Source organism: Manis javanica, chromosome 9 (genome assembly GCF_040802235.1).
Source record: "Manis javanica isolate MJ-LG chromosome 9, MJ_LKY, whole genome shotgun sequence".
In the NCBI taxonomy this organism is placed as follows: domain Eukaryota; kingdom Metazoa; phylum Chordata; class Mammalia; order Pholidota; family Manidae; genus Manis; species Manis javanica.
Window position 1 is genome coordinate 28,062,372 of NC_133164.1, and position 17,477 is coordinate 28,079,848.

A 17,477-nucleotide genomic window follows, 5' to 3' on the forward strand; every position below is an offset into this window, starting at 1 on the left:
TTTACATGATGGAATGATTGGACACAATGTGTTCTTGTCCTTTCCCCAGCTGTTTGAGTTGGGTCCAGATGGAGGAGATCATGAAACTGATGGAGACCTTCTTGCAGAGACTGATGTGTTGGCATATGATTGTGCTGCTAGGTAAACAGTTCTTCATTATTTAATGTGATCCTCACATATGTAATATGAAAAGTAATCTATGGTCAGATGCTTTGGAAATTAAATTACATAATAGGTGATATAAGTATTGTTTAAACAATGCTGCATTAAACTAATAGTATCCTTCATATCTGTATTTTACAAGATAAATTTACTGTTTCTCCATTGAAGATGGAAATACACATACATTTTGCACACTTTTATTTTCATGCATCACATAGAGAACACCTAATATGCTAGTGTTCTAGTGATGTGATTGATAGTTGTTTACTACCTGTAGCATTATGTATGTGAGCATCGAAAGTCATAGTAGGCCAGAATTTAATTACCTGTATATCCTGATTATGTGTCCATAATACATGCTTGGTTATAACACATTTGGGGAGTTTGTCAGCTTTACTGAAACCTCTTAGGAGGTTACCAGAATCACGGTGTTTATTTATGAAGGTTCATTAAGTAAGAAAGGACTTGTATTTTACTCTGTGTTCTCTATGTAGTCCTAAAAATTATCTCACACTGTGTTATGGCAAGTTAGAGATTTGAATCAGGGAATATTATGATGAGAGAAAAAAATAAATTGAGCTTCCTGATAATAATAGTACATTCTATTTCCCAGTGATAACTATGTTAAGAAAGCTGGTATGATATGCATTAGCATTTCTGAAAATGGTGGTAAGGCACTGAGTTTGCTTTTAACAGGTAAATACTTTTGGGAATTTGGGGAATAAAATAGTAAACCTAAAGAAAATTTTGACTGTTTCTTCATTTTGGCATTAACCAATATCAGGAGAAACTTTTTCAGTCATTTTTTGTTATATACAAATGAAGATTAGGGAAATATCCAGAAAGTTAATTGATTACTTTTTAAGAAAGCCTTAAGATGCCATTGTCATTTAGCATTTATATTTTGAGCAGATGATTATGGGTAAAAAATGCAATGTATGGTTTCATGTATAGAGAATCATCTAGATTTTCTTCATTTGCCTACTAACAAAGCCCAAGTTCCTAAGGGTAGCATTAAAGGACTTCGGTATTCTTCCACAGCATCTTTTTAAACTTTCTACTCAGTACTCCATGTCTGTCTTAATGCTTTATCCTCACCGGACACCTTGCCATTTTCAGACCCTATTTTGTACTTCCATACTTCCACAGATCCGCTCAACATTCTTCCCTTTTCCTATGTATCTTTATTCTTCTTGTGTCCCACCTGCACCCAGTACACTTCTATTCTATCACCTAAAACTCTGTAACTTATAAATATCTTTATCAGGTGATCTTACTTATGTATGTGCCTTTTCTTTCTTCCTAATTTAGTAAACGTTTTTGGTGTGGGTACTGTGTGACAGGTACAGTTCCAAACACTTTATCTGAATTAACTCAATCCTCCAGCAACCCTGTGAGCTAAACATTATTTTCAGAAGAAGAAACTGAGTGACAGAGAGAATATAATAACTTTCCCAAGGCCGTGTAACTAGCAAGTCATAAAGCGGGGCGCTGAACTGAGCCATCTGATTTCAGAGTTGTTTTCTCAATATTTTACTTCTCAGAACACTTCAGTGGAATAAATGAAGTATAAAACTAAAATTCAAAGCTTAATTTTCCAGCTAAACTGACATGCTTTTATTTAACAACAACTAAAACAATTTTTATCTTATTTACTATGAAAGCTTTATAACATTTAAGCAAGTTTTAGAATTCAAGATGGGGGGAAGAAATTACCATTACATGCCATTACCATAACAAGTAATTATTATTTGTATTCTTGTCCAGACTTTTTTAAATACAGGGTTTTTAATGTTGTTTGACAAGAATCTTACAATGCAATGAATTCCATGTTTTGTTTATAAAGGATTTTAAAAATAAATATATGTAACAGGGGAGTGCAAAAGCAGTGTCTTTCACTCACTAATTTTTCTTTCAGAGAAAAATATGCAATGATGTTTGATGAGCCAGTTCTCCTGCAAGCCGGGTGGTGGTATGTAGCATGGGCTCGAGTATCAGGACCCAGCAGTGACTGTGGATCTCACGGACAGGCTTCTATTACCACAGATGATGGGTAAGTGGGATGGTTACGTTTTATGTAAACCACTCTCATTTTTGTTATTGGACTACTGTTCAGAAAACTCAGAGGTCTTTCAGTAGGATAAAAATCTTGGTAAGTCCAGTGCATAATAGGACTGCTAAAAATTAAATTCATATAATCTCATACTAAGTTAAGGTTTACACTGAACAGGGAGATAATAGGACTGCTTGCTATTCTTTGCTCTTGACAGTCCACATTTGAATGTATTTCTGGTTGTTACATACAAATTAGAAATTACATAAAGAAAGTGAAAAGGACAGTGAGTTTAGAAATCATAAAAAAAGAAATATGTACTTGCTATAAAATTTGACAGTGCTTATGAAGACAGTTTATAAGTTGCAAAGCTTCAGTGATATGAGTTTTAATAGGATGTAGGGGAAATTTACTATTTAAATTTCATGTATAAAGTACTTCGCATTTATAAAATACTTTCATATATGCTATCTCATTTGGTACTCTCAAAAACTTTGTGAAACAAATATTAGGCCCATTTTCTACTTAGGGAAATAGAGAGACACAAGGTGAACAAATGATTTGCTTCAAGTTGTATGGTTACAGTATGGCAGAACCAAATCTGGACCTAGAGTCTCCTTGATTCTAAGTACAACCTTCTTTATATCCCATACGCTGATTCATGTGTTTAAAGGAGCATCATTTCTAAGAGACATTCAGTTTACTTTTTATTCTTGAGCATAAACTGTTGGAAATGCATAGAAGTTATGTTATATTTCAAATAGTTACGTTCAACTCATAACAGAGATGACCCAAAAAAGAACAGACTAATTTTTGAGGTGAATTCTATGTTGTTGAATGTGCAAATAGAATGCTGTAGAAAAATTAAGTCTGTTGTTGTAGTGTATCCTTTTCAGCCCACTCTTAAATTTGTGTACTAGAACTGGAGAGGCTACTGTGCTCCTGGACTGTGTGATTCCCATGGACACATCATGCAGTCTTGGAATGTCATAGATTTGAAGCTAAAGCTTATAATGTACATCTAGTTGAACAGATTTTAAACTGTAAGTTCAAATATTTCTGTTAAAAGCTTACTATTCTGGCTAAAGTTGAGCCAGGGGGCTAGGAAGGGGCAGGCAAGCTATTCGCCTAGGAGTTCTTGGTTAGGTTCAGTTCCTTCATTTCACTCACTAAGTACTACAGAGCCAAAATAAAAATCACTACAAAACCTTTTTACTTGTATTTCTTTTCATTAAAGAGTGAATCTCTGTTCATTAACCTAGGACTTGAAAACATGATTGTTAATCATTATTTCCTTTCATGAATCTTGAATCATGTTGCTTTCGGAATCATTGTTATTTTTTCTCTTCTTAGGGTTGTTTTTCAATTTAAGAGCTCAAAGAAATCAAATAATGGTACAGATGTTAATGCTGGTCAGATACCTCAATTATTATACAGGTATGTAACATATTCAGAATAGTTAATATAGTTTATTCCATTGCTATTATAATCTAGAATTACTATAAAATATATGGTATAATATGGGAGAAATTATTTGAAGCATTGAGCAAATTAGAAATACCAGTAGTAATGTAGCTACATTTAACAAAAACATTTAATTTTTGAATTATTTTAAACAATTTTACATTAAGCTTAATTTGAAATTTCACCTACTGACTCAGATTATCTGTATTAGGCAAATAACAATATTTTAATAACTTTTTTAAGCTATTGATTTTCTTACCAATTACAGAATGTTATAAACTAATAAAATTTTCTTAGAGAAGTGAAATCGGGGTACAAGGTAGGGACTTTAGATGTAGGCCCAATTGATTTGCTGTAGTCTTATGTTTCTTGCTCATCTTGTGAAGGAAGGAATTGGAAAATCCCTTACTGCTGAAAACCTTCCTCCTTCAATTAAAATAGCAAATAATAAATTGCTCATTTGATAATATTTACTATATATTTTACATTATCAAGAATTTTAGTTACTTCATGGTAATAGAGACATGGAAACGTATGCCTATATGTGTGTCCATCTATTTCTAGGAGATTACTGCAATAATTTTTAGAGTAAAGAATTCAAATAGAGATAAATCCTACCTAAAAAGTGTCATTCTTACTGTAAGTAGTAAAAATCAAAGGACATGCCTGTAGAACAGTGATCCTCTTGTCTCCCATATCTTCTAATCAAGAATCTGGATGGTGTAAACCTCACTTTTCCCAAGAAGAGATTTTTGTCCGTTTGTCTTTATGCAATTTATTATAATTAGTATTTGTGTTATGTAGCATTATGTATATAAAAAGTTGCTTGGTCTACTCCTGGGTACACTGGTTGAATAAAATTTTAATAGTAACGTTTAATAGTAGCATTACTAGAGAAAGTAAGTAATATTATGTTGTTTAGTAAGAGATTCTCTTCTACACAGTCTTAACGGAGGTGGGATATTAAGAGATGAAGTGCTGAGCATGCTAAAACGTTGTTTAGTGTTGGAAAATGTTTCTAAAAAGCCCCATATTGGCATTTCACCTAAGAAAAATATTTAAACATAAAATTTAATTGTGTTATTGCATGTGTTTTGAAAAGAAGAATGTCATTGGATTTTTCAGTGTGAATTTATGTGTCTATTGCCTTCAGACTTCCAACCAGTGATGGCAGTGCTTCAAAAGGCAAACAGCAAACCAGTGAACCTGTACACATTTTAAAGAGATCTTTTGCAAGAACTGTCTCAGTGGTAAGCCATTTTAAAAAATTTCAGCTTTCCTATCCAGTGCTCAATTTCATTTTAATGTTTAGCATTTAGCCACTCTTTTAAAGAGTTTATCTCAGCATAGCTTTATACACTCAGATTTTTTTTGTATTAGTACTGACATCCCTGGCGAAGAATATGCACTTTAAATAATAGGAAAATAGAGATGTTGACTGATTTTAGCATGCTTGCTATTCTGAAACAACTGTTGGGTTTTCCAGTAAGTCATGTTTGAATAAATACGTTGAAGGAATTAGAAAGTGAAGGAAAAGTTAAGGGTGGTGTTGACCAAAAAGTGTTACTCTAGTGCTTGAAGAACTAAGTAGAAGAGCCACATAGCTAACTACAGACTTTGTTGGATTATTTGACCAACCCTATTCTACACTTAAAGATACTCAGTGCTATTGGGGTTACCTGTGTAGAATGGAAAGCCAACATGAGGCCACTGAAAGATCATGGTATGTCTGCTCATGACTTCTGAGTTCTTGTTCTTTCATTTATTAGTTGAGGATTTTTAATGTAATAAATAAACTATGTGAGAGCATCACTATAAATTTCTAATGATATAAGGGATACAAAAATGCTTTTTAATTTGTAAGGTACTATATGAACGTGCTTTATTAATGGAGTTTATTGTCTTCTTGGTAAAATGCATAGGTAGAATTCCTTCTTTTTAATTTTTTTCTTAGTTTTTTAAACCACAAGATTAACATACATCCCCAGTGAGAATAGGGTAGTGTAGGGATAAAACTATAATAAAAGTAAGTGAAAGTTCTTTCTTCATCACTGTTAATTACCATATATGACCACTGTTTACATTTTGTTGTATAGCCTTACAGACCATTTTTTATATGTATATAATTTTTCAGTCCATTTTTACAGTATGCTATACAACCTTCTTGTTTGTTTTAAATGATACTTAAACTTTTGTATCTTACTTTTTACAATTTTCATAGTAGACACTATGGACATATTCCATGTTAATACATTTGGCTCTATGTCAACCTTTTCTTGTTTGCAAAATATCCATAAAATAGTTGTACTCTAATTTATTCCACCCTATCCTATCAAAGGATACTAGTTGGTATCGTTTAATCTAAGTGAATATATAGATTCTTTTGTGGCTTGTGATTTCTTTTTCTTGTGTGTGCTTAGTAATTCTTTTATACTTACATCTAAATGTTTTTGGTCATTAGTTAACTGTATTTTTTATATTAAGAAACTTAGTCATTTCTTTAAAAAGTTAATGATAAACTCTTATTTTTGGTATTATTATACCAGAGGACTGGGATTTGGTGAGGAAGAGGAAATAGTGCTTTCCTTTGAGATTCTTCACGTATCTCTTACCATACAAACATGATAAAACCTTGCAGACCAACTAAAACTGCAGGGGATGCTCACTACCCTAACCCCGTATTCTAGAATTTTTAAAAATCCAAATAAGAATTTTTTAGTGCTTTCTAGATTACTTTTTTTAAAAATAACTTGTTTATAAAGAGTCGGCTATAATTTGTATTGTAAAATTTAACACGTAAACATAAAATAAGTTATTTGATACATTGATATCTAATACTACAATACCTTAGTGTATTCAAAAAGTATTAATGTTTAAAATACTTCAGGTTTATTTATATGCTACTACAATGACAATGTAAATGCTAATTTTCCTTTCAAGTAAACATGAGTTTATAGGTATTTTTCATTTTTTCCCTTACTTATATGATTAACCTAGATAGGTGGGTAGCAGGGAAACTTAATATTGAAGAACACTGTTTTTTCTGAATGTTTAACTACTACCTTTTTTGTCAATCTTCAGAGATACTCCTAATGGTAATAATGATTGAACTAATAAAATGTCTATTGCTTGGGCTCCCAAAACTCAGTAAAAAAATTTGAGATAAAGTTTTAAAGTTGAATGTCATCTTTTTATTTGATTCACCCTGTGGTATCATTTGAACTAATTTTTATCTATTTTTTCATATTCTGGATTAGGAATGTTTTGAATCACTGCTGAGTATTCTTCACTGGAGCTGGACCACCTTAGTCTTAGGAGTTGAAGAACTTAGAGGATTAAAAGGATTCCAGTTCACAGCTACACTACTAGATTTAGAGAGACTGCGCTTTGTGGGTACCTGTTGTCTGAGGTTATTGCGTGTCTATACCTGTGAAATTTACCCAGTGTCAGGTATGATGTGTTTTATAAATGACTTTAGGAAGAAACACGTTTGAGTCATTGAGATGGTTTATATAGGGATCAGTGAGAGTTTAAAAATCCCTAGCTGCCTTTAACCTGTTCCTGAAAGGAAGGGAGAAAGTTGGCTTGTTGTGATGCTTATGTATGTATTTATAAAGAATAAAATAGATTATATGTTGTTCATGATAACAAAATGTCCTAATATCAAAAAGTTATGTTAGGCTAAACTTAAGTACGCTAATAAAGTGTTATTTTAAATAGGTTCTGTCAAATAGAAATATTTCAAACAACTGGTTTGGACTTAAATGCTGAAACCAGTGGTTTTTGTTTTTGTTTTTGTTTCCTATTTAACTTTTTAAGAAATAATTTTGGACCACACTTAATCTCTTAATTGTTTCATTTCTGGGTTATGAGTATTTGTGAATTTTAGCTATATAGAAAGTTATTTGAATGATGTTTCCATGCATATTTGTTACTCTATTTAATTAGCAATCTGCTTTGTTCCTTCAAAGCTACAGGAAAAGCAGTTGTAGAAGAAACTAGCAAATTAGCAGAATGTATTGGAAAAACCAGAACTTTGTTAAGAAAGATTTTATCAGAAGGAGTTGATCACTGCATGGTGAAGTTGGATAATGATCCTCAAGGATATCTGAGTCAACCCCTGAGTCTCCTAGAAGCCGTCCTTCAGGAGTGTCACAATACCTTTACTGCCTGTTTTCATTCTTTCTACCCAACTCCTGCCTTACAGTGGGCTTGCCTTTGTGATCTGCTGAATTGTTTGGATCAGGTAATTGAAGTTTATAAATGTAAGTTGAAAATGAAGTGCATTATTTAATACTCTTCAAGAAAATTGCAGATGCCTCAATCTCTCTACCTTTTATATAAAATAAAAGAGATTAGTTTGGTGTATGTGACTTAAATGATCAAAGTTAAAAAAACTTTTCTGTTTGCTGTATCATTTTTTAGTGATACACTGGCATGCATGTTGTGCAGCTGCTCATTTGCTCTTTGATTCTGTGAGTGAGCATATGTGAGTAAGAGAGAAAGAGTGACAGGGAGTGACTAGTGAGAGCAAGGACAGCACTAAACGGGCAGCCCCTACTGCCACCTCATCTGCAGAACAGTCAGGAAAGAGCTGTGCCTATACTTGCAGGTTAACATCATTCATTCCACCATCAGGAAACTGAACCCTCACAAATGACAGTTTGAAACCCCAAAGCAAAAAGCTGACAGAACGAAAGGGAGAAATAGACAAATTCACACTGATAGTTGAAGACTAAAGTATTCCTCATTCAGTAATTAATAGAACTATACAGAAAAATCAGGGATATAGAAGATTTGAACAACACTGTCAATCCTTGGCTTAATTGACATTTATAAAACAGAAGTACATTATACATATTATTTTGAAGTATACATATACTATTCAAAGGTAGATCATATGCTAGGCTATAAAATAAGTCTTAGTAATTTCAAAAGTTTAAAATCTTAAAGGAGAATTAAATCAGAATTCAATAGCAAATATATCAAGAAAAGCACCAAGTATTTGGAAAATAGACAACAGTTCTAAATAAAAATGAATCATAGAAAAAATCCTAAGGAAATTAAAAAATATTTCATACTGCAAGATAAAAACATCAAAATGTGTGACATGTAGCTAAAGCACTGCTTAGAGATAAATTTATACTTCTAAATGCTTAGAATAGAAAAGAAGAAAGCTTTAAAATTAATGATCTAAGAAGCCAGCAAGAAAAGCAAATCAAACCCAAAGAAGAAATTAATAAAGGAAAGAAATAATAAAGATAAGAGCAGAAATCAGTGAAATAGGAAGTGGAGAAAATTAACAAAGTCAAAAGTTGGTTCTTTGAATATAAAACAAAATTAATAAATTCCTAGCAAGTTGATTGACAAGAGAGAAAGAAGAACATACCATTGTCAGAAGCAAAATAGGAAATGTCACTGAAGAGACAACATAACTTTAAAGTAGACTAATCTCTTGAAAAATAAAACAACTAAACTGGCATGTGCACACCATGCCCAAACATACACACACACACACACACACACACACACACACACACACACACACACACAGATAGAGAAATCTGAATTGCCTTATATTCATTAATTGAATTCAGTATCACCTTACACCTGTCACAAAGCCTATTACCAGAAAGACAAAAAAGAAGTGTTGGCAAGGATGTGGACAAAAGGGAAACATTGTGCACTGTTGGTGGGAATGTCAGTTAGCGCAGCTGCTGTGGAAACCAGTGTGAAGGTTCCTAAAAAAGTTAAAATAGAAATACTGTATGATCCAGAAATTCCACTTCTGGGTATTTATCTGAAGAAAACAAAAACACTAAGTCAATAAAACATGAACTCTTATGTTTTAAGAGTTGAAGCATTATTTACAGTAACCAAGATATGGAAGCAACTTGTTTCCATTCGTAGATGAGTGGATAAAGATGTGGCTTGTATGTGTGTGAACACACACAGTGGAATACTATTCAGCCATCAAAGAGTGAAATCTTAACCATTTTCAAGAACATGGATGGAATTAGAGGTATTATGCCAAGTGAAATAAAGTAAAGAAAAACAAATAGCATATGATTTCACTTATATGTGGAATCTAAACAGTACAAATGAATAAACAAAACAGAAACAGACTCAGATACAGAGAACAAATTGATGGGGCTGGGAGTGTACAAAATAGTTAATGGGTATTAATAGATGCAGTATCCCAGTTATAAAATAAATAAGATGTAGGGATGTAAAATACAGCAGAGGAAATATAGTCAATAATATTGTAACAACTTTATGTGGTGACAGATAGTAACCAGGCTTATAGCAACCATTTTGTAAAATAAATAAATATTGAATAATTATGTTGTACACCTGAAACTAATACAATATTGTGTGTCAATTGTTCTTAAATAAACAAAAACAAATAAATTCTGAATTCATTATCAAAAATTTTTCCAAGAAAGAAAACTTCAGACCTAGATACTGTCATTGCTGAATCCTATTAGCCTTATAAGAAAGAAATAATATCAATCTTCTACAACCTTTTCAGAAAATAAAGGCAACATTTCCCAACTAATTTTATCAAGTTAGCCTTATCTGATTACCAAAATCTGACAAAGAAAAAATTATTACAGAGAGATACTACTCAGAAACCTAGAAGCAAAATTTCTTAACAATATTTTCAAATCAAATCCAGCAATATCAAAAATATATATAACCAGTGAGGTATATCTTAGAAATGCAAGGTTAGTTTAACATTCAAAAATTAATGTAATTCACCATATTAAACTGAATAAAGAGGGAAAATTTTGTGATCCTCTCAATAGATGCATAAAAAGGACTTGACAAAATTAGCTCTTATTCAGTAAAGAAAACTTCTCAGCAAACTAGGGTTTAAGGAAACAACCTCAGTTAAATAAAGGATGTCTACCAAAAAAATATTTAGCTAGCATCATACTTAATGGTGAAATACTGACTGTTGCCCTAAGTTAAGGAATAAGGCACCAAAGGGTTTATTCTCACCACTGCTATTCAACATTGTAATTGAAGTTCTAATGCCTCCTCATCCTCTGCAAATATTCACTGTCATCACCAGCATATCTAGCCTAGTTGAGACCAGTGATGACATCTGGGTAGGTGACTTTGTTTTTATTATTATTTTTTAAGATATTTACATTTTTATTTAATTTTTCTTGCCATTTAAAAAAATTTATTTCATTCTGGTACGAACACTTAAAATGAGATCTACCCTCTGAACAAAGTTTGGGTTAACCACAGGTATAATGTTGGACAGCACGTCTCCAGCTCTTATTCATCTCTCACAACTGAAACTTCATACCTATTGACCACCAATTCCCCATGACGCTCTCCCTCAGCCCCTGGTAACAACCATTCTATTCTCTGCTTCCATGAGTCTGATTATTTTAGATTCCTCACATCAGTGGAGTCATGTGGCATTTTTCTTTCATTTTCATCACTTATTTCATGTAGCATAATGTCTTCCAGGTCCATCCCTGCCATGAGACAGGGTGTAGTGTATTTTACCGCTCAAGTTCCTGGGGCAAGATTATTGCCTGGACTCATGCACAACTTAATTACTGCCTCAGCTTGCCAGTCTGATGTCGTTGTTTTCTTCTTTTGCTGTTAAACAGGCTAACTTTAACAAATGTTGGTTTACCATATAGAATGCTGCTTTACTTTTAACCTGACTTTGATTAATTGTTTGATGAATTAAGCAATATGTACACAGTATCTGTGAATTAATATATATATCCTGCATTGAGAAATTTTAATACTTTGTTATAAAAATTTTACAAGCATGCTACTAATTTTTCTGAATAAGCTGCAATGGCATGACATAATTTTGTAACTTTAGTGAAGTGTCATTATAGTAACATAAAATTGCAATTTAAACTATTATTTGAGGAAGATAATTTCAGTGCTTGTTACTGAAAATGCATAGATGTAAACTAACGAGGCTTTTTGGATGTCTTTTTTGGGGAATAGGTCTAGAGAGGACTGATTCTGAAGATATATAAATAAACTAATTTACTAGAGAATAGGAGGCTGATTTTTCCTGATCATATTTAACAATTTTCTATCTTCATTGGGTAGTAACTGAATTGTCTTTAAAAGAATATATTATCCTATAACAAGACAATTAAAATGACTAAGTGCTAGAAAATTTTGGTATAATTGAAAGGGTTGTTTATCTTTCATATATCCAGAAACATGGATTATACTGATGTAGTATTTCTTTGGTGAGATGCATATTTTTGTTTTAACAGGATATCCAAGAAGCAAACTTCAAGACATCCAGTAGCCGACTCCTTGCAGCTGTTATGTCAGCACTGTGTCACACTTCGGTTAAGCTGACTTCTATCTTCCCTATTGCATATGATGGAGAAGTACTACTACGATCAATTGTTAAGCAAGTTAGTACAGAGAATGACTCAACACTAGTTCATCGTTTCCCTCTTTTGGTAGCACATATGGAAAAACTCAGCCAGGTAGGGCTTTTTCTGAAATGTCTTTTATATTGAAGCAATAAAACCGTAAAGGGAGGCATTCCCTTTCAGCTTGGTGCTTTTTCCTCTATATTGGCAAATAATTCACTAAATAGCTGAGTTTCATAAGAAAAAGAAATAGGACTGCTAATAATTACCTTTAAACAAGCAATCATTAATGAAAAATTTAAATGAAAAAAAATTTCTTCTTTAATTTTTTATTTTAAATGATCCCTAACCTAGAAAAAATTTGAGAGAATTATGTAATGAATTCCTGTATATTTGTTTCTTATTGAACCATTTGAAAGTTGCAGATACCAACAAATGTTTATAGTATTTCAAGTTGTCAAGATATAATTAGAGAATAACGTTTTTTCTGTCACATTTTGGTATGTTAAAATAAGCATTGTAAAACAATAGTCATAGGAAACGTTCTTTAGTAACTACTTTATTAGAAAGCTCTACAGAGAAATATTAGCTTTAATACACATGAAAACCATATATATTTGCTACTATGTGGATGAGAAGTAATCTTTAAAGTAAAAGCAGAAAAAAAGAAAAAGAATACAAAATAGAAGTCACCCTAACCATTGAACAGTAGTAATTTTCTGTTCGCTGAAGCAACAGAAAATTTTGAGAAAAATTTCAATAACATGTAGGAACAAAAAAATTGAATGGGAAGAAAATTTGAAGAGTCAATACACTGCCTCGGTAGTATCAGAGTAGAAATAATACAAATAAATATAAGAGGGATTTTAGAGAGTAACCTAGCATGGGAAAAATTTCAGCATTACTAATAATTGTGAGTGAAGATTCTATTGAGGTATCAATTGAGGTCTTCTATTGTTTGTAATAAATTTATTTAGGAAAAGTAAGTTATTTTCCCTTAAAAGGTCTATGCTGGTGAGACTGTGAAGAAACCTACCAAGTTATAGATGGTTTATGGAATTGTATGATTAGTGTAAATAGTCCTTTTCCCTTCAGTCTTTCAACTAGTATTGTGTGCCTGCTGTTTACTGAGATTTTAATTAAGTACTAATTGAGATAAGGATGAAGAAGATTAATGATAGCTCTTGAATTGGGGGTCTATAAACTGAAAAATATTTTTATAAGATAAATTTTGAATTCCTTATTATGTGTGATGAGTATCTGCAGAATTATCCAAGGGAATAATTGGAAGACTAAAGCTATGTGTTTTTATGTGTATTTTATTGAAAAGAAAAATGAAAAACCTTAATTAGAGCCTTGACATGTTCATTATTAAGTGAAGTAGTTGAATTTGGATATATCAACCTGATAGAATATAGTTCAGCCATTAAAAGAACTATATTTACACTTACTATCAAGGCAGATGTTCTTAATTTTTAAATTAAAAAATTAGAAACCAAAATATATATACAAAATGTATATATATGTGTGTGTGTGTGTGTGTACATAATGACTATGCCTTATATATACATATTTGACAATATAAAACATTTTGAAAGAGACTACTGAGAGATGAAAATAATGCTAAGGTGATAAAGTTATGGGTGATCTTTGTTTTTCTTTTGGGATTCTTTTCAGAGTTGCAGTGTTTTCCTAAAAATATACTAAAATTAAAAAATCTTAAAAACATTTTGTGACAAGTACTAACATTTGTTAATTATTAATAATTAAAAACTGTATTTGTATGTCTGTGTTACTATCTGGTTAGTATAACCAAGGTATATCCTGCGTAGTATATTTTCTCCTATCCTGTTATTAGTAGATATTATAGAATTCTACCATTTGGGTGTAGCATAATATAGTTAACCAATCCTTTTTCTCTTTCCCTATCTCTCCATAGATAGATAAGTAGATGTTTGGGAAGATAGGTATTTTAGATTGTTCCCAGTATTTCAGTATTTTAAACAATGCTGCTGAAATTGACTAAATTTTTATGCATATTCATGATGATTTTTTCCCATCATAAATCTTCTGCAGTGGAAAACTTAAGTCAAAGAAAAACATATTAAGACTCTGCTACAAAAAATTACTAAAATGCCCTCTAAAAAGCTAGTGTCTCTCACAGTGAATAAGAGTTTCTAAAATTTCAATGGCTAGTTATGTAGTTTGGGTTTTTTTTCTTTTGGTCCTTCAACTAAATAAAATTGATACTGTTAACTCCATTTTAAGATTGTATGGGAAGTTTCTTATATGAATTTGTTAATTACTAATTAGAAACTCACAGGGCATAACTAAATAAATATACTCCACCCATCCACCATACCCCACTGCTGAAATAAAGCTCTTCTAGATTATTGATTATGGAGTACAACTGGGTATTGAGTTTCATCCAAAGCTAGCTGAGATGTTCCAAAAAATAAATTTTTCTGGAGAACGAAATTGATATAAGAGATAAAAGAATTATAGTTTTAACAAAATCAAGAATTGATTATTTTGAAAGTCAGGAAAAACTGTTCAAGAAGTTGACATAAATGTGATGATAATTCTTATTCAGATGATAATAGAATAACTTAAAGTTGGAAAATTATTTTCAGCCTAAGACTGTACTTTAAGAAAGATGTTGAAAGTGATTCATAATTATGTTCATGATGATTTTAACTGAAAAGTTACTTAATTTCCTCTAATGGTTGAAGTATACTCATTTACATATTTGAGTTATTTGGGATGAGTGATTTAAAACCCTTTTCCACCCTGAGATTTTATGATTTATGAAATCCATTGAGTTTGTTCTATATATTACACTATATCTTGTGAAGCAGTGTGGAATGTAAGTATTATGGAAGAGCTTGCTAGCTCAGGGGCAGCAGATGATTTTGATAACTGAATCATAGCAAATAGTCCCCCTCATGTTACACATGAAATTGAGACACTATGAAGAAACTGAAACTGGATTCCAAATTGCTTACTTCCCTAGTCTACAGTAAACTGAAAGGATTGTTGGTCATGATTAGCCTGCTATGACATTGAATCTCTTTTGCTCTCTGTCTGCAGTGTGCTAAAAGATAATGAGGCTGGTAAAAGACATAAATTACGTTTATGATGGATATCAATTAAATTAATTAATAATTTAATTAATCCTTTCCACTTTTTTGGGGAAAAAATTATTTTCCTTTTGGTCTTCAGTGGGACTCTAATTCATCTTGAAATTTTTCCTTTAGTAGGATTGAAATTTCTTATCTTCACTTCTTAAATCAAGTAGTAGTAGAATCCTGTATTTTTATCATATGCATGTACAGAAAGAATTTTACTAGGATATAGATTTGTATAGACTATTTCTTAGTTGCTTTACCTCGAAATATGGCAGAAACAATTACCTCAGATTGGGATCTTGTCCTATAGAAAAAGCTTTTTAAATAGGAAGAGTTTATTTCTGTCATATAAGATTATTATTGCAACGTTAAATAAGAGAATAAGTGGAAATGACTCAAAGCTAATAAAAATGCAAACATAAGTGTATGTTCCTTTTGTGATAAACAGAGACTAATAATTTAAAAAGAATTTCTAAGTGAAAAATAGATAGAGTGACTCCACATACAACTGGATAAATTTGTAGACATAGACTCACATCTGAATTTTAAATGTGTCCTCTAGAAAGACAAGATTTTGCAGTTGAATACTGATGTGAAGGAAAATAAAATACTGCCTTGCCCATTTGTGTATCATAGAGCGAAGAGAATATCTCAGGGATGACAAGCTTTCGTGAAGTTCTGGAGAAAATGCTGGTTATTGTTGTGCTCCCTGTCAGAAACAGCCTCAGGAGAGAAAACGAGCTCTTCTCCTCCCACTTGGTCTCCAACACCTGTGGATTGCTGGCCAGTATTGTCAGTGAGCTAACAGCATCAGCGCTGGGATCTGAGGTAATGTTGTATTTTGAAATTGGGTAATCACATATCTCAGTACAATTCCACATAGTTTCTCTTAGATATTTGGGCCCAGAATCCCACTGTGTTTTTTAAAAGGTCTTCAAGTTAGGCCATTTGTTTTTCCCTGCCATGTACCTCTTTTCTTCCTTTAATTGCTTCCTCTCTTTCACCAGTTTACCATGTCACAGAAATATGGTACATTAGCTACCCCATTGCACAACGTCCATGTCCCATTCCAATATAAGCCAAATTAGTTCACATTGCCAGATAAAGAGTAATAGAAATAGGACTGCTAATAATGAGCACATGGCATGGGAAAGGTAAAGAGGTTCAAACCTTAGCTCTGCCCACTTGATTGACCCTAGACAAATACATATGTAAAATTGGAATAATAATTTTTATCTCACCTATGTCAGCAGTTTTTAACCAATTTGTAGTAAATATAGTTAACATAAAATTTACCATTTTAATTATTTTTATGTGTAGAGTTCAGTGGCATTAAGTACATTCACATTGTAGTACAGCCATTAACACATTTTGAAAGAATCAAATACTATATTTGAGAAAACTACTTTGAAACATTTAAAAGTACCTTTACATTTTGTGAAGTAACTTTTTTTCACCATTTCACTGCACTGCTCACTCTGTTTTATAATTTAAATACATGTTTTGACTGAATTCAGTGAATTTCTTTCCCAAAAAAGTCAGTAAATTGGTTTTCAAAATGTCATAATGTGAAATGTATCATTATAAAATGAATGTTTAACAGTTAGCATGTACCCAGTGACTGCAGGTCTTAAGTTTCTTGCCAAGAATCATCTTTTGTTTTATTTTTATAATTCCTAGTCTATGCTTTTTCTTAGATAGATTTATTTTAGGATCCATTCTGAATTAATCCATCCAGTATATACTCATTACTGATTCATGGGTTAGCCTTTAAGATTTCCGAATGATTCCACACACCAAACAGATTGTAGTATTTTATCCTGGGAAGCCTGTCCTCTGTTTCTTAGTTAGCTTTGACTTTGGCCTAGGAGGACATTGAAGCCCTTGTCAAAAAAAACCTTTTTTTTTTCACTTATTCATTCAGTCTATAATACACTTCTCTTTTGTACTAGATCCTGGAGGAAAAAGTCTGTAATTCCCGTCAGAAGCTTTCTATCTAGTTATCCCCCTATGAGCTTACCTTTCTAATGAAAAGGTATACTCAGAATGGCAGGTACCTAACACACAACCTTGGGAGTTCTCAAAGGTTCTGTCTTAGATACCCATATTTCCTTCTCTCTCAGAGCAGTTTGTACCTAGAATCATAAATTTCATTTTTTCCCCTCCTGTGTGTCCTGTAAATCTCTGCTGCCAACTTAGGTCCGAGCAGGCTCTATAAGTTAAAATGGTTTCAAACCAAAATAAGTTCTCTGATCCTCAATAATGAGTCTGTCATTAGTGGTGTGGTACTTG

The 17,477-nt window shown here is 32.2% G+C and overlaps 1 protein-coding gene across 16 annotated transcripts in view; it reads left to right on the plus strand.

The window, feature by feature from the left end:
* The window catches only part of MYCBP2 (MYC binding protein 2), a 241,384-nt gene that overhangs the window by 112,559 nt on the left and 111,348 nt on the right, over nucleotides 1-17,477 (plus strand). For all 16 annotated transcript variants that reach the window (XM_073212475.1, XM_073212476.1, XM_073212480.1 and 13 more), the window contains 8 exons: nucleotides 50-141; nucleotides 2,081-2,215; nucleotides 3,569-3,652; nucleotides 4,833-4,929; nucleotides 6,937-7,129; nucleotides 7,651-7,925; nucleotides 11,950-12,171; nucleotides 15,822-16,013. In XM_073212475.1, coding sequence (XP_073068576.1) covers nucleotides 50-141; nucleotides 2,081-2,215; nucleotides 3,569-3,652; nucleotides 4,833-4,929; nucleotides 6,937-7,129; nucleotides 7,651-7,925; nucleotides 11,950-12,171; nucleotides 15,822-16,013 — 1,290 coding nt within the window. The remainder of the gene's footprint in view (nucleotides 1-49; nucleotides 142-2,080; nucleotides 2,216-3,568; nucleotides 3,653-4,832; nucleotides 4,930-6,936; nucleotides 7,130-7,650; nucleotides 7,926-11,949; nucleotides 12,172-15,821; nucleotides 16,014-17,477) is intronic.